This window comes from Salarias fasciatus (assembly GCF_902148845.1).
Source record: "Salarias fasciatus chromosome 23 unlocalized genomic scaffold, fSalaFa1.1 super_scaffold_20, whole genome shotgun sequence".
Classification (NCBI taxonomy): Eukaryota; Metazoa; Chordata; class Actinopteri; order Blenniiformes; family Blenniidae; genus Salarias; species Salarias fasciatus.
Window position 1 is genome coordinate 17,081,793 of NW_021941230.1, and position 27,741 is coordinate 17,109,533.

The following is a 27,741-nucleotide window of genomic DNA, read 5'->3' on the forward strand; positions in this document are numbered from 1 at the left end:
GTATAAAACAGCAGGCGTTCGTCTTCACCAAGCTCAGCATAAGAAGCACCATGGCCTTCCTCTGGATCCTGTCCTGCCTCGCCTTCATCAGCACCGCCCACGGTGAGACACACACACACACACACACACACACACACACACACACACACACACACACACACACACAGGCTCATATTTCTATCCTTATGGGGACCTTCCATTGACTCCCATTCATATCTAACTCCTAAGCCTAACCCAGACCACAACACAGCCGAACCCACACACACGATCCGGATCTAGACCTGGATCTGGGTCTAGATCTAGACCTGGATCTGGATCCAGCCCTGAATCTGGATCTGGATCTAGACCTGGACCAGTAGCAGTGGGTGACCTGGCCTCCGGATGAACTCAGTCAATCAACACAAGTGCTGAGACCCTTTCAAAATAAAACAGGCCTTCATTCAGCTTGGAAAACCCCGTCCTTCAAGGGTCCTGGAGGACAGCTTCACTGCAAGGACACCTTGTTTTAGTCAGATCCAAATCAACCCAGCTTTATTTATACAGCATTAAAGACAACAGTCATTTCTGGACACTAATGAGCAACTGAGGGAACGGAAAACTCCCTTTAAATGGAGGAACCCTGCAGAACCAGGGTCAGAGGAGAACCCTGTAGAACCAGGCTCATAGGAGGAGAACCCTGCAGAACCAGGATCAGAGGAGGAGAACCCTGCAGAACCAGGTTCAGAGGAGAACCCTGCAGAACCAGGCTGAGAGGAGAACCCTGCAGAACCAGGCTCAGAGGAGGAGAATCCTGCAGAACCAGGATCAGAGGAGAACCCTGCAGAACCAGGCTCAGAGGAGGAGAACCCTGCAGAACCAGGCTCAGAGGAGAGCCCTGCAGAACCAGGCTCAGAGGAGGAGAACCCTGCAGAACCAGGCTCAGAGGAGGAGAACCCTACAGAACCAGGCTCAGAGGAGGAGAATCCTGCAGAACCGGGATCAGAGGAGGAGAATCCTGCAGAACAAGGCTCAGAGGAGGAGAACCCTGCAGAACCAGGCTCAGAGGAGGAGAACCCTGCAGAACCAGGATCAGAGGAGGAGAACCCTGCAGAACCAGGCTCAGAGGAGGAGAACCCTGCAGAACCAGGCTCAGAGGAGAACCCTGCAGAACCAGGCTCAGAGGAGGAGAACCCTACAGAACCAGGCTCAGAGGAGGAGAACCCTACAGAACCAGGCTCAGAGGAGGAGAATCCTGCAGAACCAGGCTCAGAGGAGGAGAATCCTGCAGAACCAGGATCAGAGGAGAACCCTGCAGAACCAGGCTCAGAGGAGAACCCTGTAGAACCAGCCTCAGAGGAGGAGAATCCTGCAGAACCAGGCTCAGAGGAGGAGAACCCTGCAGAACCAGGCTCAGAGGAGGAGAACCCTGCAGAACCAGGCTCAGAGGAGAACCCTGCAGAACCAGGCTCAGAGGATGAGAACCCTGCAGAACCAGGATCAGAGGAGGAGAACCCTGCAGAACCAGGCTCAAAGGAGAACCCTGCAGAACCAGGCTCAGAGGAGGAGAATCCTGCAGAACCGGGATCAGAGGAGGAGAACCCTGCAGAACCAGGATCAGAGGAGGAGAATCCTGCACACTGACCCTCTGAATCAGCTCAGCGTTGATCCAGTTGATGCAGATGGATCAGAGACAGAGAGAGACTCAGACGGGAAGAGACATTCTTGTTCATGACTCCTTTCAGACCTTTAGAGTCCGGAGAGCTGCTTCACTCTGCAGTGAAACCTCTAAAGTGGAATTTTTGGTGATACAGAGCCAAAGATGACAAGTCTATGGAGATAATTTTGTGTCTTTATTATTCAATCAATCAAAAAAGGTTTTGCAAACAAAAAAGAGATTTGAGACCAAAAAACATAAAGTTGCAATCAAAAAAATAAAAGTTCAATCAAATAGAATAGATCTGAGATCTGAGCCGTGTGTTCCGAGAGGTTTTTTTTTTTTTTTCCAGTCGTAGCCTTTCAGTAGGCATTGGAAGCCGAAATCGTAGATAATGAACATGTTTAATATTTCCGATCTCAAATCCTGTGGTGCGTGGTGCTCCACTAGACGATCAGCTCAGAGCCCACTTGTCCACACCCTCAGAATAAAGCTCCCTGATTGGCTGAACAGCTCCGTCTCACCGAGGTGTTGAAAAAAAAGAATCCCTCTCAGCTGTCAGAGCTGGAGACATAAATATATATGTCTGTGAAATATGTTGACTACATGACAGAGAAACAGAAAAGCCAGAGCGCCTGAACTCAGTAGTGTAGAAAATGAGAGTTTATTCCTCAGTAACTGTTTCGCTCCTGGATGAGCTGGATTTCATTCAGACCCAATCCCAGATCTGGTTCACGCATCTGCATCTCGCCAGTCCTGCAATAATCCCAATGTTTTAATTCATCTCCACTGTTAATCATCACGGAAGAATAAGAAATATTGGAAAACCAAACTTTCAGAGGACTTGGACGTTTAATGAAACTTTTTCCTAATCAATGCTGAACACGTTTTGATTCTGGTCTAAACCATTCAATCTGGGGAGAAAAAATGATTTAAGCTATTTGGTGACTTAAAAAAAAGTAGCTTGTTTGTCACAGACTGCTATAACTTATTTCTATACTGTTCCTCTCTGGAGTGGAACGTAAAAAAAAATAAACACACATGAATAAGCTAAATTATTATCAAATGCAGGGGCAAATTATAAGATTAATGTAAACACAGAACTGAAGGGAGGCCGCTCAAAGTCAAGTTTGACTCCACGAGATTTGGAAGAGTGAGGAGCCTCGAAGACTAGAAGATGAAGAATCTTCTAGTCTGTCACAAGACACCACAAGCTAGAAGACCAGGAGAGGAAGATCTGGTGTGATCTGTCCTCTGTTGTCTTCTAGTGTGTGGTCTCTGAAACGGGGAAGATTGAAAAAAGCCTGCGATGTACTGGCCTTTACTGAGTGCAGAAGCAGCAGCAACAGCACGGAGACAGGCGGTGGAGGAGCGAGGTCAAAGCCACCAATAGGAGCTCTTCTCTCTTCCACCAGTGTTGGCCCCGCCCACTGGGTTCAGTCAGATTCGCAAGCAAAACTTTTTAATTTGCAACCAAAACTTTAGAATTCAAAACCAAAGCTTTTTTCTGTTTTGATGTCAAACAAATTTGGTGGGGTTGCCACTTAAATAATTTTATTCTCAGATCTATTCTGTTTAATTGAACTTTTCTTTTTTGATTGCAACTTTATGTTTTTTGGTCTCAACTCTCGTTTTTGTTTGCAAAACCTTTTTTGATTGATTGAATAATAAAGACACAAAATTATCTCCATACGAGTCAAGGTGTTGACGCTGCACAAGGAGAGTTTATTCAGGATTTCAGAGGAAACACACACAGATCAGCTGATCGAGGACGAGACTGCTGCTTTGAAGAGGATTCAACCCAGTTCTGGCATGACTTCTGGAGATGCCAGTTTATATCTTACGTGAGAATAACAAGTGGAGACAAACAGGGCGGCCTTGCACATGTCACTGTGTTCCTGAAACCTTGGAACAAAGCATCATTCCATATCAATCCCCCTGTTGTTACATTTCAAATAAAGCTGGACACAAAAAAAATTGAATTTTAACACTCTGACAGTGATGTATAAAGCCTATAAATATAGTCTACCATCCTATCTTCAAAAAATGTTTAACCATCGAGTCAGCAGGTATAACCTACGTGGAATTTGTCTATTTAAAACAAGCCATGCAAGGACACATACAAAAAGGAGATGTATCTCTATAAAAGGTGTAACATTGTGGAATAATCTGAATGAGGAAATTAAAACATGTAAAACATTAAAAACATTTAAACGGCAGTATAAATTATTTGTACTTGAAAAATACTTATCTGTGTAACTCTGTTTCAGAGTCATTAAGAATTTAAGACGCTCAGCAAAATAATTGCATACTTATACATATTGATAATGTTGTTAAATCTTTACTTTTTTTCTCCTTCTGTTGTATTTTTCTTTTCCTTTGTTGTTGTCTCTATTTACGTGAAAAAAACATTGCTTCAAGTGCAGGAGCATACTTGATTTAAGTACTGGGTTAGGCGAAATAAGTTTATCTTCAGCCTAAACCCTTCTAGTCACAAACTTTAAAATTATGTTAATGAGGATTATACTGATGATGATGATGATGAAGATAATGATTATGTATTATTGACATCATTCTGTACATCTTGAGTTTGTTTGTGTGGCCAAATAAACAACTACTATTACTACTACTAACAATAATGTAACTCACTATCGGAGACAGCAGAGCCAGACAAAGTAAATTCACAAATACTTGTGTCACACTTAAATATTAATGTGAGCCAGTACATTAACAAGTCAGTACTCCCAAATGCAGTGTCATTTTTCAAAGACTTTTTTTTTATTGTCCTATATTACCTAAATTTCAACGACCATTTCCAACTGGTCCACTGTCACAAAAACACCAAGCAGCACAGATGGATGCAAAATTTAAACCAATCAGCACCATGGGACAGCGACAGCTGGAAATACCTTCATGCCAAACAATCAATCCTGGCCCAGGCCAATCAACCAGGAAGGTAAAAGACAATCAGTGGCCGCGATGTGTCCAATCAAGCTAAACTAAAAGAAAAAACAAAAACATCATTAAGATCAGCAGTTACATATGCTTGCATTCCGATTACAGATGTGTGATAAACATAGGAAGAAATTAATGGGGAATGTATATTGACATTCTGATACCACATGACTAGAAATCATCAAAAACATCATCGTAGTACTACTACAACCCAAATTCAAACCACCAGATATGATTCTCTTTCAGTACTCAGTACTCCTCCAACACCCCAAGTGATTAGGATTTGATCAAAGTATCAGAATGACATCAAAAGTAATTACAAACCAAAAGGACATCAGTAGTAAAGAAATGAACGGGTACAGATCGTAAACACCCAACACCGAACTCACTTCAGCAACATCTGTGAACTAATACCGGAAACCTGTCAGTTTCAGCTCAACCTCCACATCTGAGTAGCTTGTATGACAGCACCCGCAGCTCTCCTTCTCCTGCAGATCATCTTCACACAAGTAACCACACAGCCACAAACCAGAGCAACGCCAACCAGCACAGCCACAAACCAGAGCAACGCCAACCAGCACAGCCACACCCGTCACCAGCAGTTTCAGAATACCCGCTCCCCAGGATTCAAACCACTTCGTAAAGTTGGTCAAACCCAAGTCAGCTCAAACCCATGGTTCACATGAAGTTCTTTAACCCCGAGCTCGGTGTCATGAGCTAAATCCAAAACTTGAGCGGTAGCATCAGAGATGTAAGTACAGCATTCTCTACCAATAACCTTACAGGTACCCCCCTTGAGCCGCCAAAATCAAATCCAATGCCATCCTGTTCCCCAACGCTACACCTTTCACCTCTTGCAACTCCTCATTCACCGCAACCTCCGCATCGGTAGACAGATTCATGTGTCTCTCCATGACATTGGATAAGGACTTGGTCTCCTCCTCAGTCACATAAACACCGTACCACGGCAACAGGACGCTGAAAACCTCAGTAGCAGTCGAAATCGTTCTCTTTTCTCTGTGCAACGGGGCATACAGACCAGCAATCTCAGCAGCATCCACCTTCCTGATGAGCGGAATCAGATGGGCCAAGTAGCACAACCTGGCTCCCACATCCTCCTACACACACCTGTAAGCTTGGTCATCACAGATCATATACAGCTCCTCCGGCAACGCCTTCTCCTTCAGCGTGACATTGAACACAGAAAAACATGCATCCTCCGCTGTTTCTCGAATCACCTTAGCTTCATGTTGAAAACAAACTGAAACCAGCTTATGCACTGGAATCAGTGGCAAGCCAACACTGCAGTCTCGCAGGACCGTTTTAGCACCATAAACCGACTTCTCGCAGTCCTTCACCTTGATGTGAACCGAGGCTACTTTAACGGACCCGACCCAGGTCCAGGACCCTCTTTTGCGGCCCCCGTTGCCCCCCAACTCCCCCCCGGTGAGGGCCTTTGGGGGGGGGGGGCATGTCGATTACAGATAACTTTTTGTCCGTTTCCGAATCCCAATTCTTTATCCCAGAAGGATGTCCATATAGGATGAACAAAGGCCTTGCTCCCTTATGGACCTGTGCCCAAAATGACACTTCACTATGCCCAAACGGACATCGCATACCAACACACCCCGTTTGATGGGGGGCAACGGGGGCCGCCGTCGACGGGGTCCCTGACCCCCCCCCGCTTCAATGTCAATTAGGGATGAATCGAAAAGCAGGTGTGTCAATATGGGACAAGGGACAAACGGTTACCCATGAATGATAAAGGTTATCCGTGAATGACATGCTTCCCTCCCCCGGGACCCTCACCGGGGGGGAGGTGGGGGGCAATGGGGGCCGCAACAGAGGGTCCTGGACCCCCACTCTTCAATGTCAATTTTGGGACGAATAGAAAGGCAGGTGCATCAATATGGGGTTTTGCCTCTACTGGGCAATACTTACTAAGTGTTCACTGGACAAGTGCTTATTCCGAAACAGACATTGCCCATCCCCTACCCTTGAACCTGCCCATCCCCCACCCTTGAACCTGAGGTGGGGGATGGGCACAGATTAAGTTAAGTCAGGAGTCAAGAGGAAAAGAAATCTTGACTCTGACACTTGGTCTGAAATTTTGTAAGTGTAGCGTGGACAAGTGCAATAATAAAAGAGATATGTTATTGACAGAGGAAACTGTCCACAATTAAGCCAAAATTGAGGTAATCAGTTGGCCCCGACACAATTCAACTCTTGATTATCATTCGTTACCGTGTAGACATCTACTGTCATGTTTGATCAAGATTTCATTAACAGCCTTGAAATGTATAGCAAGTTTTAATTGTTTCTTCATTAAAACCCAGAGTGACATTAAGTTATCAAGAATGACAAGTTTACACAGAACTTGGTAGAATATTCAGTCATCTTTTAACTTAGAAAGCTCATTTTTTAGAGTGTTGATCAGGAGTATGTGCTAATGAAGAATATGTAGTTGGTTTTGCTGATTTCCAGAAAAAAAAAGGGTCTAAATAGCTAAAAAGAAAGCAATGTGTTTCGTTCGGCTATATCGGATAAAAGGGCAGTACTCTCTGATTGACATTGTCCATATAAAATCCTAGATTAATCAGTCATTTTTTAACTTTGAAAGCTCATATTTTAGCATGTTGATCAGCGGTATGTGCTAATGAAGGGTGTCTAGTTGGTTTTGCTGATTTCCAGAAAAAAGGGTCTAAATAGCCCAAAAGGTAGCAATGTGTTTCATTTGGCTATATCGGATAAAAGGGCAGTACTCTCTGATTGACATTGTCCATATAAAATCCTAGATTAATCAGTCATTTTTTAACTTTGAAAGGGACAAGGTACCTTTTGTTAGTTTGATTTCCTGTCAAATTGACATCATCAGATTCCAATAAACAGGTTGTTTTCTCGTTTTTTCCTTTTTGGGCAAAAACGAAAAAACGAGAATTCAACTCGTTTTCTCATTTTTCCGCTCTGACTGACAAAACGGATTTTCCACCCATTATTCCCTTTTTAACAGGTGGACGGGGCTTAGGCCGCTCTCGTCTAAGTAAAAGTGTTCTCTACACAGCGGTAAATGTCTGTCTGCTGGAGGAGGGTCCAGCCTCCTGTCAGGACTGTAAATATCTCATAGCAGTAATAACACTACTACGCACACATGATTACTCTGTGCTTTACTGCTCTTTGCTTCTAATTGTCGGACAAAACAAAATCTGCATTTTTTTCGATTCACGACTTTCAATCAATCAATCCATGAAATTTTATTTGTATAGCCCTTTACACACAAAAAGTGACCAAAGGGCTTTACAGTGAGATAAAAGCAATAAAATCATAACTAAAACAAATAAAACGGATGGTACAAATTGAAATTTTGTCCATGATCAATTAAAAGGAGCTATGAAAATAAAGACAAATAAAATACAATTAAACCAAGGTGCCACTGTGCTACTGAGAGTTAAATGCCAGCCTGAACAGATGAGTTTTAAGCCTGGATTTAAAAAGGCCCAGGTCAGTGATGGTTCGCATGTCGGGGGGCAGTTTGTTCCAGAGTCTGGGCCCAGCAACAGCAAACGCCCGATCTCCCCAATGTTTATATCGGGCTCTAGGGACTTCCAACAAGAGCTGGTTTGATGACCTCAAAGCCCTGTTTGAACTGCAAACTTTGAGAAGCTCTATAAGGTATGGGGGAGCAAGGCCATTAAGTGCTTTAAAAACAAAAAGTAAGAGTTTAAAATCAACTCTGAAAGAAACTGGAAGCCACTGCAGTGATAGAAGAACCGGGGTGATGTGCTCACGGCGAGGCGTGTTTGTTAGGAAGCGAGCTGCAGCGTTTTGCACCAGTTGGAGGCGATTCAGGCAAGACTGAGACGCTCCGATGTAAAGGGTGTTACAATAGTCTGTTCTTGAGCTGATTAAAGCAGGGATTGTCTTTTCCAGATCAGAGCAGTTTAAAAATGGCTTCACCTTGGCCAGGAGGTGCAGCTGATAGAAACTCGCTCGGACCACACTGTCAATCTGTTTGTCAAATCTAAAATCACTGTCAAGAAGAACACCGAGATTTCTTACAGTAGGTTTAAAATGATCAGACATCACACCAAAGTCTCCAGGCAAGGAGTCGCCAAATAAGATGCAGTCTGTTTTTGCTTCATTAAGATGAAGGAAATTCTGACATAGCCACTGTTTAATGTCAGATATGCAGCCCATTACTTGTTTGACAGCATCACTCGTATGTGAGGACACAGGCAAATAGATTTGCAGGTCATCTGCATAACAGTGAAATGATAATTTGTGATGGGCAATTATTGATCCCAAAGGCAGCATGTAGACAGAGAACAAAATAGGACCCAAAATAGAGCCCTGAGGCACTCCACATGTTAACGGGGCAACAGAAGAGGACAAACTGCCGATCCTAACAGAGAAACTTCTGTTTGATAAGTAGGATTTAAACCATTTCAACACAGGACGACGAATGCCGACCATCTCTAGGCGCGACAAAAGAATACTGTGATCAATAGTGTCAAATGCAGCTGTTAGATTTAGTAGTACCAGAAAAACAGGACATTTAGCATCAACAGCAAGGGCGATATCATTGTGAACCTTCAACAGGGCAGACTCTGTGCTGTGTCTTGACCTAAAACCAGACTGAAATTTCTCGAGAATAGAGTTATGATCTAGGAACACATGGAGCTGTGTGAAAACAACTTTCTCAAGAACCTTTGAAATAAAAGACAGATTAGATACTGGTCTAAAATTAGATAAGATACTACAATCAAGCTGAGGCTTTTTTAGCAGAGGTCTGACAACAGCATGCTTAAAAGCATCAGGGACACATCCAGAGTTGAGAGAAGTATTGATTAAGATCAGGAGGGAGGGCCCCACAATGTTAAAAACCTCCTTCAGCAGTTTGGTTGGAAAGATATCTAAAGAGCAGTTGGTAGTCCTCATACCGTTTACAATGTCTGTGAGGGACGGAAGTGAGGCAGGCTCAAACTGATTGAACACTGCTGGGTATGAGCTCGTCAAATCAGACTGGTCTGGACAGTTGCCACTGCTGCACAGGGCTCTCAAAGACTTCACTTTGTCCACGAAGAAGTGCAGAAAGTCCTCGCAGGTAGAAACAGTGGCGTCTCTTAAAGATGATATATGAGGGCTCACCACAGAGCTGATGGTACTGAACAACACTCGAGGACAGTGAGCACTTGCAGAAATAATATTAGACAGGAATTGGGACTTTGCCTCTGTCACTGCCCTCTGGTACTGGGTGAGACTATCCCTCAGCATCTCCAGTGATACGTGTAGTTTGTCCTTTTTCCATCGTCATTCGGCCTGACAGCAGCGCTGTCTCAGGCCACGAGTAGAGTCATTCAACCAAGGGTCAGCTCTTGGTCTGGAGGACCTACACTTGAAGGGAGCAATTAAATCCAAGATGCTGGTGCAAGTGGAATAGAAAGAAGACAACAGGCTCTCCGGATTAATATTATCAGAAACAGGAAGCTCCATGTCTATGAAAGCAGCCGCTAACTACCCTGCCGTTGAAGAGGTGATTATCCGACGGGAAGAGGCGGGAACAGGAGCCTTACAGACAGGTGGAGGGGTGAGAACATCAAAAATGACAATCGAATGATCAGAGATGGGCAGGTCTGATATTTCCACTATAGACACAGGCAAACCATAGGAAATTGTCAAATCCAATGTGTGCCTGCCCTTGTGTGTGGGCCCATTCACAGACTGAGTTAGATCAAAAGATGAAAGCAGGCTTTTGAAACCATCTACCTGCTGATTGGATGGGCAACAGACGTGTATGTTAAAATCTCCACAAATCAGGATATATTCATATTTGGGTGCAACTTCTGCTAAAAATTCAGAGAATTCCTGGATAAAAACCCTGTTGTATTTCGGAGGTCGATATACAACAGCACACAAGATTGGAGAAACAAGGTCCAATATAAACAACTGCACTTCAAATGAGGAATAATTATTTGCATGTAAATACTTGCATGCATAGTTATCCCTAAAAACCGTGGCCACGCCCCCTCCAGTAGACGCCCGCGGGGTGCTTAAAAAAGAGCAGCAAGGTGGGAGGAGCTCCGTAAAAAGACTGTTATCATCATGTTTTATCCAGGTTTCAGTCAACAAAAGGAAATCCAACCTGTGGCTCTTGAAGAAGTCCTTTAGGATGTAGGTCTTCTTTGAGAGAGACCTCGTGTTGAAGAGAGCAAAGCGCAGCGTGGAGCGGCCTTTCTCCTCAGAACCAAGAGCAACGGGATGAAGGTTTTTCTGTACGGAGCCTCGCCGACAGACGCTGATGCGCCGCGGGCAGCTGAGTTGTCCATAATCCACGGCGGGGACAGTTGACTGGAGCCACCGGACCTCTGAGGAGCGCCGCACGGTGAGACCGAGGTATCTGGGAGGGATCCGCGTGACAGGGTTGCACACTGAAGAACGTGCCAGGTAAGTCCTTAAGCGAACAAGCTCACCACCTCTTTTGCCCCGCTTTCTGCTGCGGCATTTGTGTGGCAGCGGTGCGGGTAGGCGCTGCAGATAGTGAGGCAGAGACGCCAAGAATGGCGGTAGCGTCTTTGAGTGATCGCTATAGCCAGAGATCGCGGATTTTGTCACGGAATCACGAATATCCAGAAGGGTCTGGCGATCATACAACAGTAGTGGTGACACATGTTCAATAAAAACAGAAACAGCAGTAAAGTTAAAATACTGCGCAGAGGTAGACGGCCAGCCGGATACAGTGGCGCCATCTTGCCTCATGGACTTTATGAAAGTAGTTAAAAAAAATGACCAGCAGGAGTCGCCCTGTATTGATCTGTTCATCACACCAAATTTATAAACTTGATATCTTAATAATCAATAGATATGCTGACATGCTGAAAAATAAAAACATCTCCTGTGGTTATTTCTAATTAATCCAGCCTCACTGCACTGTAGCCTTCATTTGTGATCAGTGGAGTCACACAGTTTATTGTCATATTTCATGTTTTTACCATGTAAATATCATAAAACCAGGACAACAGCTCACTTCCATATATATTTCAAACAGTACTTCTGACAGAGAAGTGTCATAATTCATTTCCACATATGACATGAACTCTGAAACTGGAGCCATTACAGTCAGAATGGTCTCTTTGTTGTCACAGTGTACAATGAGATTGGAGAATTTCTCCTTGCAGGCACAGCAAATTAGACAAATGTAAAAAACATACAAAATAAATGTCACAAAGGATTAATATTCTTTTTTTTAATGTGAAAGAATTTTGAATAACAATGTAAAAAGATGAATTGTACACTTTAGCGTGACTGTATTGCAGGAATTGAGTGGATATGACTTTGTGAGCAGCAGCAGAGACACAGCTGCATTGTATTGTTGAGCAGTAGTTTCATGGGAGAGTTTAGGATGGCGATGGCTGTTGGGAATAAGCAGTTTTGCAGTCTGTTTGTCTTCACTTTAATACATCTGTAAAGCCTCTCAGAAGGCAACAGATCAACGAGCTGAGAACTGGATGTGATCTGTCCTTGATGAGGTTCTGAGTTCTGCTGAGGCACCAGGTACAGTAGATGTCCATGAGGGAGGGAAGAGGACAGCCAACAGTCCAGTTTTACTGATATATGCCAAAGAGGTTTTAGAATATACAATCATGTTAACCCAGATTAACAGTATTTTTGCTTAGAAATTAATAAATCAGAGACCCCATGTGGCCAAAGACCAAAACCAACTATGAACCCAGCCTGGATGAGCAGCTCCTCAAATCTTTACCAGGTCAAACTGTCTCTTTTAACCAAGTTGAAACTAAGAGAAGGCCGGTTGTGTGCAGTGCTGTCAACAAAGCAAATGGTGCAAACTTTAAGAAAAGGAAAATATAAAACATGCTTTGTCTTATTTCACACTCCATGTGGAAGCTGCAGTGGTTGTTTGACATTGAGGAGCACGACCAGTCTAAAGTTTGGACACACTTTCTCATTCAATGTTTTTGTCTTTTCTTTGTTTTCATGACTGTCTACATGATAGGAGTTCAGTGAAGGTATCAAAGCTATGAATGAATACTGTCTTTGTTGTCACTACTGGAAATATCCTGGTTAGTTATATATCAAAGTTTCAGACTTTGCACATGGCAATTTCTACATTTAGACAAACCCCATAACTCCTGTTCGAGCTTAAACTCTTTTTGCAGGCAACTGACACTCCAAAGGAGTGAGATAAAAGCAGAGGCGGGGCGTGCCAACAGGCAAACCAGGCATTTGCCTGGGGCCCCGGCTTTTAGGGGGCCCCGCTCGGTGCAAATTGTGTGCAAAAAAGCTTTTTTTTCGGTGTGCATGGATGGAGTGGGGGCCCGATGAATGTCTTGCTTGGAGCCCCCAAGGACCCTTGCCCCACCACTGGATAAAAGATAGAATTTATTAATTTATTGAATGTTCATGTGATTAGAAATATGCAAAAGATAAATAAACACATTTAAATTGGTAGGGGGAGAGTTTGGGACTGAGTCTTTCACTTTAGAAAGACTCCATCTACATAAATCCATACCACCACCCTACACACCACCAGTATGACAACAATCTGAGAGCATGGGTTCACACTGCTGACATGAGACGACCATCAGAACGGATACTGACCATTCCCAAGCACATTAAGAGGACTAATACTGACTCATCCCAGATATTATTATTATAGTCCGGAACAAGGGAAATGTAGTACTGTTATATTTGCTGTGCCTGCACTGGTGAGAAGAAATTCTCCAATCTCATTGTACACTGTACAACCACAAAAACGAATATTGTGAGTCTGATGGCTCCAGTTTCATGTTCATATCTGTGGAAATGAAATATTCTACTAGAAGTTCTGTTTGAAATATGTATTGGAGACAGATTTTGTACTGGTTTAATGATATTTATGTGGTGAAACATGAAAATAAAAATATAACAATAATCTTTTTTTATTTTTAGTGTATCTATCCACATTTCTATTGATTAAGATATTGAGCACGGAACACGGAGTGATGAGGAGATCCACGCAGGGCGACTCCTGCTGGTCATTTTTTTAACTACTTTCCTGAAGTGTAAAAAAAATGCAGTTTAGCGTCTAACAATCAGGACAAAATAGCAGTACAGCACAGAGTGAGCTTGTGTGTTTAACACTAATGCAACTGCTATGATATTTGCAGTACTGACAGGAGGCTGGAGCGTCAGTCAGAGTCATACAGCGTTTTAAGACAGACCTTTACTCTGAAGAGCACGGTGCAATCAGGAGCGAGAAGTGTTAAGCCCCGCCTACCTGTCAAAAATGAAAAAATCAGTGGAAAATCCGTTTTGTCAGTCAGAACGGAAAAACGAGAAAATGAGTTGAATTCTCGTTTTTTCGTTTTTGCCCAAAAACGAAAAAACGAGAAAACGACCTGTTTATTGGAATCTGATGATGTCAATTTAACAGGAAATCAAACTAACAAAAGGTACCTTGTCCTGAAAGCTCATATTTTAGCATGTTGATTAGCGGTATGTGCTAATGAAGGATGTCTAGGCGGTTTTGCTGATTTCCAGAAAAAAGGGTCTAAATAACCAAAAAGATAGCAATGTGTTTCGTTCGGCTATATCGGATAAAAGGGCAGTACTCTCTGATTGACATTGTCCATATAAAATCCTGAATAAATCAGTCATCTTTTAACTTCCCCTTAAACATGGGACGTCGTATGGACGTCCAGATCATGTCCATATTGCGTCCGTCCGTCCAAGACCAATTATAGACCTATTTTGGACGTCCAAAATAGGTGCGGTATTTGGACGTCTTATTATTACCCAATTTCGACGTCTAGATGACGTTGAAGATTTGGACGTCTAAATTAGGACCCAATATCGACGTCTACATGCGGTTGAACATTTGAAAGTCGGGGAAACTTTATGTTCCTTGATTAAAAGTGTTTACCATCTGAACGAGATGAGGAATGACGTATTATGTATGGAATGGGTTTTGATGTATTTTATTTTTGTTTTATTTTGAAGGGTGACAGACAGGAAGTTCTGTGTCTGTGTTCACTTATTGGCTGCCATGGTGTATATTAACTTGACTGAGTGAACCCGGAAGTGGAGGTGTGTCAGATGCTACACTTTACTGCAAAAGCCACGGAGCTGGAGACGCTGCTGTCGGGCTAATTAAGTGTTTTTCCCTTAATCGCTGGTCCAGCGGTTGTCGGGGAACCCTGATTCCTGTTTTGTGGACCGACGGTAGTCTGGAGCCACCCTGGACTGGCTGGTCACAGTCCCTTTTGAGGGCAGTCAGCACCATAGCATGCTGGGACAGCGGATGGAGGAAGAGTTAGCTGCAGATTCATCACTGGTCCGGTATTTTGAGTGCTGTGAAGTTTTTGCAATAAAATCTGTTTAAAAAGAATTGGATTGTGATCGTAGTTTCCTGTACCTGTGAATTTTGGCTTGTCAGCAGGTTGGATGCGTCTTTATGCATTTCGAGTTAGCATCTGCTGGTGATTGATTCAAATGAAGTAATAGGAAAATAACCTTGGCAAGCATGTCACCTTCTGCAGTGGGACTTTATGCATAGTAAGCAGTATAAATAATAATAATTTACAATTGGAAAAGTGTTTATGTGAATGTTAACCCCGCCTTGTATTTCTTTTTCTTTGAGTCTGTTTGTTTTCATTGTCTCCTAAAGATAGAATTATGTCTAATAAAAGAGCCGCCCAAGCGGTTAAATTTAGTTCGTATTTTCATCAAACTGTGAACTTTGGAGAAACACAAAACAAACATTTTTAAAACCACCACTTTGTTTCGTGTGTATTGCACTGTATTTCAGGAGAAGTAGTTTTCCGTAAAATAGTGGTCACCCTCCCGTTTACTGATGAAATATTCAATAAACTTACAGCTCAACAGGTAAGGCTGAGGATTGCTGAACAGTAAGTCGTGAGTTCAAATCTCGTATGTCACCCGTCTGCAATGAAATGCTAAAGTGATTGAAGGAATATACCTGGAACTCGGAGCGCAAACCCGGTGATTACATTTTGGTCAGTTTAAATTATATTTTCCCCTCTTTTTTTTTGGCCCTTGACTGAAGGTCCTGGTGACGTCGATACCCGACGTCGAAATTACGTAAAAAAAAGACGTCATCTGGCGTTACATTCTGCACCTTGTGGGTACCTCCCTGGGACGTCCAACAATGACCTTAAATAGACGTTGATTCAACGTCTTTTTGCTCAGTGGGTTAGAAAGCTCATTTTTTAGCATGTTGATCAGGAGTATGTGCTGATTTAGGATATGCTGTTGATTTTGAAGAATTTCAAGAGAAAAGGGTCAAAATGACTGAAAATTTTTTTTTTCGTCTGTTGATCAGGAGTATGTGCTGATGTAGGATATGTTGTTGTTTTTGAAGAATTTCAAGAAAAAAGGCTCAAAATGGCTTAAAAATTGTAATTTGGTTTGTCAATATCGGATAAAAGCGCAGTACTCTCTGATTGACATTGTCCATATAACATTCTAGATTAATCAGTCATTTTTTAACTTGGAAAGCTCATTTTGTTCATCAGGAGTATGTGCTGATTTAGGATATGTTGTTGATTTTGAAGAATTTCAAGAAAAAAAGGGTTAAAATAGCAAAAAAGATAGCAATTTGTTTCTTCTGTCCATATCGGATAAAAGGGCGGTATTCCCTTATTGACATTGTCCATATAAAATCCTAGATTAATCAGTCATTTTTTAACTTAGAAAGCTCATTTTTTGTAGGTTGATCAGGAGTATATGCTGATTAAGAATATCTAGTTGTTTTTGCTGATTTCCAGAAACAAAGGGTCAAAATAGCCAAAAAGATTGCAATGTCGTAAAAATCGAAAAATCACAATTCTAAAAGGCCGCAGAATGGGAACCGTTTGTCCTAGAGACACCATTCTCATATCGTTGGACTCGTTTTATTGACCTTAATAACTTATCTTATAATCGGCTCGCAAAACCGTGTAGAACAAAAGTTGGTCCAAACTTCACCTCCAGCTCAGAATGGTGTTGGGGGCCATGGATCTGACAGCACTGAAATTTCCAATTCTGAGAGAGGTTATTTTTTCCCTGGGAGTCCTGGACAAAATCCAACACTGGATTCTTGTTCAGCACCTCAAAGCCATGTGCCATGCTTATTTTGATGACGATTCGATTAACGACTGTGAAATAATTGGCAAGTTTTAATTGTTTCTTAATTAAGACCCATATTGACATTTAGATATCTGAAAATGACAATAGCCATTATATTTTAGCTAATTTACCTAAAACCATAAAACCTAGGAGGCAAAAAAATTAGTATTGTGGTCACACATCACTGCTGATTACGAATCTGCCTTTGTTTCTGGGAAAATCCCCCCAAAAGTAGGTGAAATCCAGAATTAGACTGGCATAAGAGGAGAGATGCAGGTATGTCAATATGGGACAAACGGTTTCTTTAAATGACATGCTTCTCCCACCCGGGAAAACCACCGGGGGGGAGGTGGGGCCCAACGGGGGCCGCAAAAGAAGGTCCCGGACCCCCACTCTTCAATGTCAATTTGGGATGAATAGAACAGCAGGAATGTCAATATGGGACAAGGGACTAACGGTTGACCGTGAATGACAAAAAGTTATCTGTAAATGACATGCTTCCCCCCCAGGACCACCACCAGGGGGGAGGTGGGGGGCAACGGGGACCGCCGATGGGGGTCCCGGACCCCCACTCTTCCATGTCAATTTGGGATGAATAGAAAAGCAGGTATGTCAATATGGGACGAGGGACAAACGGTTGACCATGAATGCCAAAAAGTTATCTGTAATTGACATCGCTTCACCCAAATGGTCGGTTATCCGTCATGGACCGTCACGGATGGCGGCCCCGGAGGCCGTTTGGTTGGGATACTTTTATATGGAAAAGGGGTGCCCTTATGGACGCTTTCCCGAACTGAACTTAGAACTGTGCATAGATTATTCTCAAAAGCTCTGTTTGATTAAATCCAGCAGGCACATATTTCTCATTGACCTCATTGGTAACCAGCTTCGCAACCGTCGTGTATTTCACATCCTTGTTAGCCAACACTGAGTGGGTAGGAAACCAGCAATTGTCAAAGCTCGATTCGACTCTCACAGCCACATTATTCCAGTCCACTGACTTGTATTGAGCCTTGGTCAACAGAACAGGGGAAAACATCGGTGAATGCATCGATTGTGGCATGTTTTTGGCACAACCAACAGTCCTTCAGCTTCTGTTCTCTCGCAAAGTCAGACATCATCCGCAACGCAGAATTGTCCTTAGAAGATGATACCGCCCTCCTTCGAGGAGCTCCCATCTTCTTTCCATCACCACTGGCCAGCACCATGTCATTGTCCTTGGTGGGCCTCCCAAACCACGCAATGTAAGAAGCCAGGTAAGATGCCGGTAGCTCCATGTCCATGTCACGCTTCTCCCTTTCATGATCAGAGGCTCCTTCAGAACCCACAGCTGTCCCAGCAGTAGGAAGATCTCCAAGATCCTGGAGATCGCATCCATCTCGGTTGTATTCCTCCCTTCTCGGTAGAGAGGATGTCTCATCACCCCCCAGCATCCCATGGGATACCAGCACGCCTCCCAGCAGCAGGGCAAGCAGCATAGCCATGCCGCATCTCAGCTGATGTCGTCCGACCCAGCCTCCTTGGGTGCCAGCCGTGTGAATCCATTCGCCCTTTCCTTCCAGCTTCACAGCTGTTCGGGTCACGAGTTGGACCAGGAACGGACCCGTCCATCTGTTGGTTAAACACATTTTATCAAGTGATTTAATCAACACATAGTCACCAATCTTGAAGGGATGGATCGGCTCCTCCGAAGGCTTTGGCAACCTTTTCTGCACCTGCAAATGAAACTTCCTTAGTGACTCTGTTAGTTTCAAGACATATTGAGACAGAAACTCTTCAGTCCACATCAGAGAAGCTTTATGAGGCGGTAGCGGAGGTGTGACCCCTGTACTCATTGGTCTTCCCATTAACACTTATGGGGTGAACCCGGTAGGAGCATTCAGACAAGACCTCATGGCATACAATACCAGTGGAAGGGCATCAGGCCACTTCAGACCCGTTGACATCACTGTCTTTGTGAGTTTCTCCTTCACCGCACGATTCATTCTCTCAACTTGTGTTGAACTCTGTGGGTGATAGGGAACATGCAGTTGCCATTTAAATCCCAACAGGTCAGAGAGTCTCTGTGTTATCTTGGCAGTGAAGGCTGGGCCTCTATCGCTGTTGATTTCCAAGGGCACTCCAAATGTAGGAACGATTTCCTTCAGAAGAATTTTCACAACAGTTCCCGCATCCTCGAAAAATCAATTTGCATATTTACAAAAGGCCCTGTAGGAGGCACCAAATGGTCATGTTTGATCACGTTCTCTCTCGTTCTAGTCTGCTGACAAATCATACATCTGTTTACAAGTGTCTGTGCCACACTTGTAACACCTGAAACAAACCACTGACAGCTGATCATCCTCGCCATTCCACTCTTACCCACATGAGCCGGTCCATGTGCAACACGGGCCAAAACATGAAGCAAAGAGTGTGGACAGACCATTCTGCCATCAGAGCTTGACCACAAGCCAGTCGTTGGCTCTTTAGTGCAACCTCTCTTCACCCATGACTCCACTTCCTGGTCATCAGCATGGTTTTGCAAACCCAGCACATCATCGAAGGGAGGAGTATCTGTAGTATCAGAAGAGGCTGATAAACTTTGGGTTATCACAGGAACAGAGGAAAGTGCAGCTGGTCTGGCTGACTCATCAGCCAGTGCATTTCCATGTGAGACAGGATCATCACCTGAAGTGTGAGCCGCACATTTAACAATTGCCAACCGTTTTGGAAGCAGTATGGCCTGTAACAAATCTGCGACTAATGCGTGATGTCAAGTTTTCTTGCCAGAAGATGTCAGGTAAACCCTCATTTTCCACATGTGGCCAAAATCGTGTGCAACACCAAAAACATACCTGAATCTGTAAACACAGTAGCAACCTGGCCTGCTGCCAGAGTGCAGGCTCTGGTTAAAGCATATAACTCTGCAGCCTGTGCCGATGTTTCAGGAGGTAAAGCACCCGCTTCCAGGACCCCCTCATCACTAACTACTGCGTAACCTGCAAAATGCGAGTTATCTGATGGTTGGAATGCAGATCCATCAGTGTCCAGAATAACGTCTGATTCTGGTATCGGTGTATGCATTAAGTCAGGCCTTGGGGAAGTGCTTACTTCAACAGTCTGCACACAGTCATGCTCCCCCTCCTCCTCCTCGTACACTGGAAGAAAAGTAGCAGGATTAAGTGGAGCTGATTTCTTCAAGGTAATGTTTGGACTACCCAGAATAATAGTTTCATACCCCGACCTTCTGGCAGCTGAAATGTGTTGTGTCTGCGACTTATTCAACAACAGCCACACTGAGTGAGACACTACACAGTCATTATCCTGAACCAAAGGCGCTGTTTTGGTTATCATCTCTGCTGTGGCCGCAACTGCACTCAAGCACTTTGGCATCCCAAGGACTACAGTCGAAAGTCTGTAAGAGAAATAAGTAACAGGGCGAAAATATGATCCATGTCTGAACCAGGATACCTGTAGCAAACCCTCCTTTCTCATGGACATAGAGATGAAAGAGCAGCTTGTAGTCCAGTTATCCCAGAGCTGGTGTCTTGCTTCAGATCTTGGAAGGCTTGCGACATCATCTCTGTCCACTGCACTTTGACTGGAGCATCCTTGTTTGTTGCCGCTCTGAGCACAGAGTCCATAGCTGCATATTAAAAAATCCAGTGACGACAATAGTTTGTCATCCATAAGAGGACATCTCTTTCTTAGTTTGCGGAGGTGGCATGTTGGTCAGCAGTGCAACTCTCTCTGGGGAGAGGAGTCGTTTCCCCTCCTCCAGCACGTATCCAAGGTATTTCACCTTTGGAAGGCAAAATTGCATCTTTGCTCAGGATGCTCGGTGGCCTCCCTCAGCAAGAGGCTTCAGGAGCAAAATAGTGTCAGCTTTACAGGCCTCCTTTGATTTCGATGCAATCAAAAGATCGTCAACATACTGTATCAGAGTGCTCCCCCCTGATAGTTCCAGATCTTCCAGATCTCTTTTCACCGCTGATGCATACACTCCCGGACTAGGGACAAAGCCCTGGGGTAGCCTTGTAAAACAATACTGTTTACCTTTGTAGGTGAATGCAAACAAATATTGGCTTTCAGGATCCAATCTGATTTGAAAAGAATGCAGCAGACAGGTCAACCACTGAATAGTAGCACGCATCTGGAGGTAGAGAAGACAAAATGGTGTTATTATCAGCAACCACAGGTGTGACTGGTACCACAATTTTGTTAATTTCTCTCAAATCTTGGACCAATCTCCATTCATCCGGCTGACCCAGTTTCGGCGTAGGAAGAATTGGTGTATTACATGGCCTTTCTGTCTCAACCAAAACACCTTGATCAATCATAGACCTTATAACACCTTCAATACCTTTAACGGCTTTTGGAGAAAGGTTTTATTGTCTAATTTGTGGCAATTTGGCTCCTTGTTTTAGTGTGACCCTGTGTGGCTTAGCTGAGGTGATTAAGCCAACATGGTTTTTATGTTTAGCCCACAATTTAGCAGGTACTTCAGCCAAATCAGATGGAGGTGCAAATGAAACCCGTTTTGGTGGGTGCTGAAGCTCGAATTTGGTTTCTGGTAAATCAATTGGTGTCTGTGGCATGATCATGTACAAATCTTCACCCAAAGGAACAATTTGCTGTGTGTTAGTCCCCGGTATCTTTTCTCTTAAAGTTTTGCACTTTAAAACCATTTCACCCAGATGATGTGCCTCCCACCCAGTTGTCAAGGCCACAGTGATATGAGGATAGGAGTGACTCACACTGAATGCAGACTGCTGTCTCTCACTCAATTTCACCGGCACTGCACAGCCTTGTGGACCCACAAATAGAACCTGATCACAAGTGAGAGAATCATTAGAATTTAGAAGATTTGCAACTTTCTCCTCATAGCTTACCACTGGGTTAAACACAGCCGTACAATGGCAGTTCAGCAAAGGCCTCATTGCTGCCATCATCGCCGCACAAGCCGGTGAATCTTTGGCAAGCTTCTGGATGTTTTGAACTGAAAAGAAATCTTGCAAATCAAAGTTAGACAATGTCCAGCAGTACAGTTTATCATCTTCAAGAGCCTGCATAGCTTGCATTACTCTCCCTTCAGGCACTGACAGAAACAATCCATCCGGAGTGCAATGTAACCATGCATGCAATTTGCTAAGCAAATCTCTCCCCAGCAGGTTGGTGGGACTGGGATCTGAAATTACAAATGAATCATGCAATTCAGTACTGTTCAAATGTACAGGACTGTTTTTAGACAAATGTTCAATAATAGGAACTCCAGATATTCCAATTGTCCGAACTGTATGCTTACTTGGTGTGCAAACATTTTCATTTGTTTTGACTGCTGACAGGGTCAGTCCACTATCTACCAAAATATCGATTACATTACCATCAATTTCAATTCAAATGACAGGGTTTTCTCTTGGACAATTGGATAATCTGAAAGTAGTTGCGGTGGTTTTTGCAAGTTGGAATGTCTCACTGTTCCCATGACAACCCGATGCGTTCTTTCCCTTGCACTGTGGTTGTTCCTTTTTGCTCTCGTTCCCCTTGTCATCTGATTTCCCTCCATCAGCTTTCAGAAGCGTACACTGTTTAGCCCAGTGACCTGATCGCCCACAAGCCCCTTATTTCTCTCCCTGGGCTGTGTGCCGTATGTTTTCTTGAACATTGTCCAACCAAGCATCCACAGGCTGATCATCCGGCCACTGCCTATCAGCAGAAGATGGAAAGACAAACCTTTTCTGACAGATTGACCATTCCACACCATATGTGGATGCCAGAAGCAGCTTTACATCTGGGAGCAAACCGTTTTAAATGGTACACAACTGTCTCAGCCATTTGAAGAAAAGCACAGGCTGAGATGTAGGAGACGGAGCTTTCGCTACAGCTTCTCTAATCTCACCTGGAGTCCAGGGCTTACACACTGCAGCATCACCTACCATGATCTTAGGCCCTTGCAGTGCCCCTGAACTTCCTGCTTGCTCCTGATCTGACCTGAGGTGCATGGTTCTAGGCTCAACACTCTTCTTCACTTTCTTCTTTCCCTCAATCTTAACTGTCTGTTCTTTCTGTTCTTTCTCACCATCTTCTTCTGACTCTCCTGACTCTCCTCCTTCTGCTCCTCTCACTTCTCTCTCTCTCTCTCTGTTTCCGTCCATTCTCCACAGCCGCCGCTGCAAACAAAAACAAACGTCTTCACTCACCGCAGCGCCTCTCTCCCTCTGCTTGTCTTCCACAGCCATCTTTGTGGCTTGAACACCTTTAAAGGCGTTAAAGGTGAGCTACTGTCGCCTTTAGGGGTGACAGTAGCTCAGTTGATAGAGCAGGTCGTCTTATAACCGGAAGGTTGGCGGTTCGATCCCCGCTCCCGCAGGCGTAAAACTGTCGTTGTGTCCTTGGGCAAGACACTTCACCCACGTTGCCTAGTATGAAAGTTGTGAGAGTGAATGGTTGGTGGTGGTCGGAGGGGCAGATTGGCAGCCTCGCTTCCATCAGTCTGCCCCAGGGCAGCTGTGGCTACAGTAGTAGCTTACCACCACCCAGTATGGTGTGAATGAATAATGCAATGTAAAGTGTCTTTGAGTGTCCTGAAAAGCGCTATATAAAACCAATGCATTATTATTATTATTAAGATTCCCCTGCTTGCCCTGCATGTCAGCTCGCCCTGCACAGGTAAGGCCAGCCAACCACAAACCTGTTTACTGGTTGACAGCTGATGGCAGAGGGCCGCTGCAGAATCTGCACAAACCAGTTTGGTGGTCGTGGCAGTGAGTTCTCATAAATAAAACTGCATTTTTTTTTACATCCTTTTGTATTATGATCTTTTTATTTTTCTGAAAAACGCTTAATTTTCACTGAATCCATCGTAATATATCGTATCGATATCGAGATATCTGGCATGGATATCCAGATATGAAATTTTGCCCATATCGTTCAGCCCTAATTAGTTGGTTGATAAGAATTGATCAAACATTTAGGGACATCTTTGGCTCTTTATGTTTAGCAATTTGCTTTAACAATTCCAATCAACTATGAAATGGTTCTTTTATCTAGTCAAACATTCCCACAGGTAAGGCATTACTTCCTTATTAAGTCTTAAGAAGGAAACATTTGCACTCACCTCGTTTATGTTGTATTTAGATCCCGGACGAGCCCCAAACTGTTGTGGAATTTTTGGTGAATCAGAGCCAAAGATGATGAGTCAAGGTGTTGACGCTGCACAAGGAGAGTTTATTCAGGATTGCAGAGGAAACACACACAGATCAGCTGATCGAGAACGAGGCTGCTGCTCCAAAGAGGATTCAACCCAGTTCTGGCATGACTTCTGGAGATGCCAGTTTATATCTTACGCGAGAACAAGTGGAGACAAACAGGGCGGCCTTGCACATGTCACTGTGTTCCTGAAACCTTGGAACAAAGCATCATTCCATATCAACCTCCAGAGTGAGAAAGGAGAGAACCTCAGTGCAGGTTCTCCGGTTCTCCGGCAGTCTCAACCTCCAGCAGCTTCCCTGAGAAAATCTTCCTGAGTGTTCTGAAGCAGCTCTACCTGAAGCTCTGCTGACTCTAAAGGTCTAAAGACTGGACCTGGGACCTGGTTCCACATGACAGGAGAACCCAGGAACCTCCAGCAGACCAGCACTCTGAGAACCAGGCGTTCTCCTGGAACAATATGGGACTAACAGCTCTGTAGGATCAGAAGGTTCCTGGTTGTTCAGAGCGTTCTAGGTCAAGAGAAGGATTTTAGATTCTGTTCTAGATTTAACAGGAAGCCAGTGAAGAGAAGCTCATAATGTTCTGATGTGTTCTCCTGCTGGTTCTCCTCAGAACTCAGACTGTTGATCCAGTTGTTGGTTCCTGATAACAGGAATTGCAGTAGTTCTACTCTGGGTTCAGTTTTCAGCTCTAAGCCAGCATGTTCCTGATTTTAGAAATATTAACAGCTGAAAGAAGGAGGTTCTGAAAACTGGCTGAAGGCTCTGGTCCTGGTCAGGAGGACCAGGTCTGTCCTGGGTTGTCCTCTGGGCTGTCCTCTGGACAGAGGACCAGCTCTGTCCTGGAGGACCAGCTCTGCCCTGGAGGACCAGCTCTGTCCTGGAGGACCAGCTCTGTCCTGGAGGACCAGCTCTGTCCTGGCTGTCCTCTGGACTCTGTGGAGGATGTGGGTGAGAGGAGGATGTTGGCCCAGCTCACGTCCACATCCTGCTATATTTTAGATTCACATTGTACATAGAGTTAGATCTGTTCTCCTTTTAGATTTCTATTAATTTTTCTATTTAGATTTTACTGTCACTTCTTATTCTTTATTCACACATTTCATCAGTCTTTTTGCCTCCTGGGTCCTGCGAGCCTCTGGGACTCTACATTTCTCCATGGTGAGATTAGTAGTCTAGTGTAGTGTAGGCTAGAACCCCAGGTTCCTCTCAGTGGTTCTGGTTCTGGTCTAAAGGAATTTGCGATGGTGGTGACATGTCCAGGTTCCACTGGGACTGTGGTGGACTGTGGTCCCCCCTCCTCAGTGTCCCCTGTCCAGGTTCCACTGGGACTGTGGTGGACTGTGGTCCCCCCTCCTCAGTGTCCCCTGTCCAGGTTCCACTGGGACTGTGGTGGACTGTGGCCCCCCCTCCTCAGTGTCCCCTGTCCAGGTTCCACTGGGTGCACTAACCGTTCCTCTGGGTTCTCCAGGCTGTGGTACTCCCTCCATCCCTCCCGTCGTGACCGGGTATGCTCGCATTTTGGGCGGTGAGGAGGCGGTTCCTCACTCCTGGCCCTGGATGGTGTCGCTGCAGGTGAGCTCTTCCTCTTCCTCTTCCTCTTCCTCGTCTTTTTCCTCTTCTTCTTTGGTTCCTGACCTCCATTTGTTCTTCTCAGACTCAGAGTGGCCGGCTTATCTGTGGAGGTTCTCTGATCAACGAGTACTGGGTGGTGACCGCAGCTCACTGCGATTTCAGGTCAGAACCACACAAACACTGGTGTCTCAGGTGGAACCCGAGGGGTTGCTGCAGGGAACGGTGAACACATGAATGGTTGTGATGCCCCTTAAAACGTTGCAGATAATTGCACTGCTTTATTTTGTCCTGTTTTTCCTGTTGGCTTTTATTTTGAAGCTCAGTTTTGAATAGGAAGTGGTAACAGAAAGTTACAGCGGCAGCCATCTTGTTTTAGTTCAGTGTGAGACGTGCCTCGTGTTCATCAGCTGCCATCTGCCTCTTACATTGTGCCTTCGACATCATTGTCTGTGAGTTTTGATTTATATTTGAAAGTAGAAACATATTTCTGTATTATTTCTGTACTGTGATTATCAGAAATGTGGTATTTGTCATGCTAAAGATATAGCACTGATGGTTGGTTTATAGGCCATTGCACTGTGTTTCTATGCTATCAAGCTAACTTAGCTCTGTATTAGCATCCGCTAAGAGCGTCTTCCTTTTCTTTTCTACAGTTTTACTCCATCTTGAATCTGTCTGAATGCTTGTTGAGTCCTACTTGAATTCATGTGGAAATCTAAGTAAGTTGGAACTTTGGAAGATAACTGCTGACTCATCTTTGCTTTCAAGAGGAGTTAGGCTACTGCTGAATTGTCATTAGAAACACACCAACGAGAGCAGGATAATGGTTCTAGGTTCAGGAGAAACATCCGATAAAGGAGTGAAACAGCAGAATGTACAGAAATCAGCAGGAGTCACACAGAATCACGGTTCTAACCAACGTTCTCCACAGTTCTAAGCAGAAGGAAACAGTCAGGACCATTGTTCTACACATTGTTCTCAGCAGAATAAATCTGATGGAACCAGCGTTCTAACCACTGTTGTAAACAATATTCTCAGCAGAATGAGTCAGACAGGACCAGTGTTCTAACCACTGTTCTAAGCAGAAGGTATCAGACGGCTCCATTGTTCTAAGGAGAAGAATACCAGACAGGTCTTAGAGAACCAGACAGGTCTACTCTGCTAAGGAGAAGAGAACAAGACAGGTCTACAGTTCTAAATGAAGAGAACCAGACAGTTCCACTGTTCTCAGCAGATGGAACCTGAACGGTCGGTTCCCCTTGAGCGGCTCGTTGTTTGGTCAGTTCATGTGATGTTGAAGCTACCGTGTGTTCGGTTCCCTTGAGCGAAGCGCTGTTTGGTTGGTTCCCCTGATCTCGGTACTGTTTGTTTGGTTCTTGTTGTGCTGAAGCTGTGTGTGTTCCAGGGTCAACGACTATGTGGTCGCTGGTGCGCATAACAGAGCTTCCAGCACACCCGATGATGTCCAGATTCTGAGATCCGTCCTGGTGAGATGCAGCTTCCAGCCAATCACAGCAGCCCGTACTACTCCTCCTCTTCGTCTAACCCCTCCCCCTCCTGACTCCTCCCCCTCCTCTGGCTCCATCCTCTCTTCCAGGTCTTCACCCATCCCAACTACAACGCCAGCACCAAGAACAATGACATCGCTCTCATCAAGCTGTATAAACCCGCCATCCTGGGACCCACCGTGTCCCCCGTCTGCCTGCCCAAGTCCAGCGACTCCTTCTTCGGGATCTGCGTGACCACCGGATGGGGCCTGTTACAGCATAGCTGTGAGATGAGTCCGGAGAGGAGTGTGAGGAGCCAGGTGTGGCTGCAGTGTGTGCTCACTGTGTGTGTGTCTCAGCTTCCCTCATTATCATCAACCTGAGGCAGGCGATCCTGCCCCTGCTGCCCGAGAAAGACTGTAAGGAGTTCTGGGGGGACAAAATCACCAAAGCCATGTTTTGCGCCGGGGCGTCCGGAGTCAACTTCTGTGATGTGAGGCCACGCCCCTTTCCCTGTCCCTCCTGCTGCTCCTCTGATGAGCTGCTCTGATGTTTTTGTTTACACGTTCACTTGTCGTCTGGCAGGGCGACGAAGGCGGTCCTCTGGTCTGCGAGATTAACAAAGCCTGGACTCTGGTGGGCATCGCATCCTGGGGAAGCACCCAGTGCTCACAAGGCAGTGCCGGAGTCTACGCCCGTATGACGGAGTTCCGTGGATGGGTGGACCAGATCCTGGCTGCCAACTAAACACTGACGCAGAGCTTCGACTATCAGGAGAACC

At 44.6% G+C, this 27,741-nt stretch overlaps 1 protein-coding gene across 1 annotated transcript; it reads left to right on the plus strand.

Moving 5' to 3' along the window:
* Positions 1-50: 50 nt before the first annotated feature.
* Positions 51-27,707, plus strand: LOC115383906 (chymotrypsin B-like). Its single transcript, XM_030086109.1, has 7 exons — positions 51-102; positions 25,370-25,473; positions 25,556-25,635; positions 26,879-26,960; positions 27,071-27,245; positions 27,320-27,453; positions 27,546-27,707. Exons 1-7 carry the CDS (start codon positions 51-53, stop codon positions 27,705-27,707), a joined length of 789 nt encoding a protein of 262 aa, XP_029941969.1.
* The last annotated feature ends 34 nt before the right edge of the window (positions 27,708-27,741 follow it).

Bases quoted from the DNA above. Each gene is read 5' to 3' on its own strand.
- LOC115383906 (XM_030086109.1), top strand. From the start codon at position 51: ATGGCCTTCCTCTGGATCCTGTCCTGCCTCGCCTTCATCAGCACCGCC. The intron at 103-25,369 runs GTGAGACACACA...TGGGTTCTCCAG, and splicing joins CTTCATCAGCACCGCCCACG to GCTGTGGTACTCCCTCCATC. The intron at 27,246-27,319 runs GTGAGATGAGTC...TGTGTGTCTCAG, and splicing joins GGGCCTGTTACAGCATAGCT to CTTCCCTCATTATCATCAAC.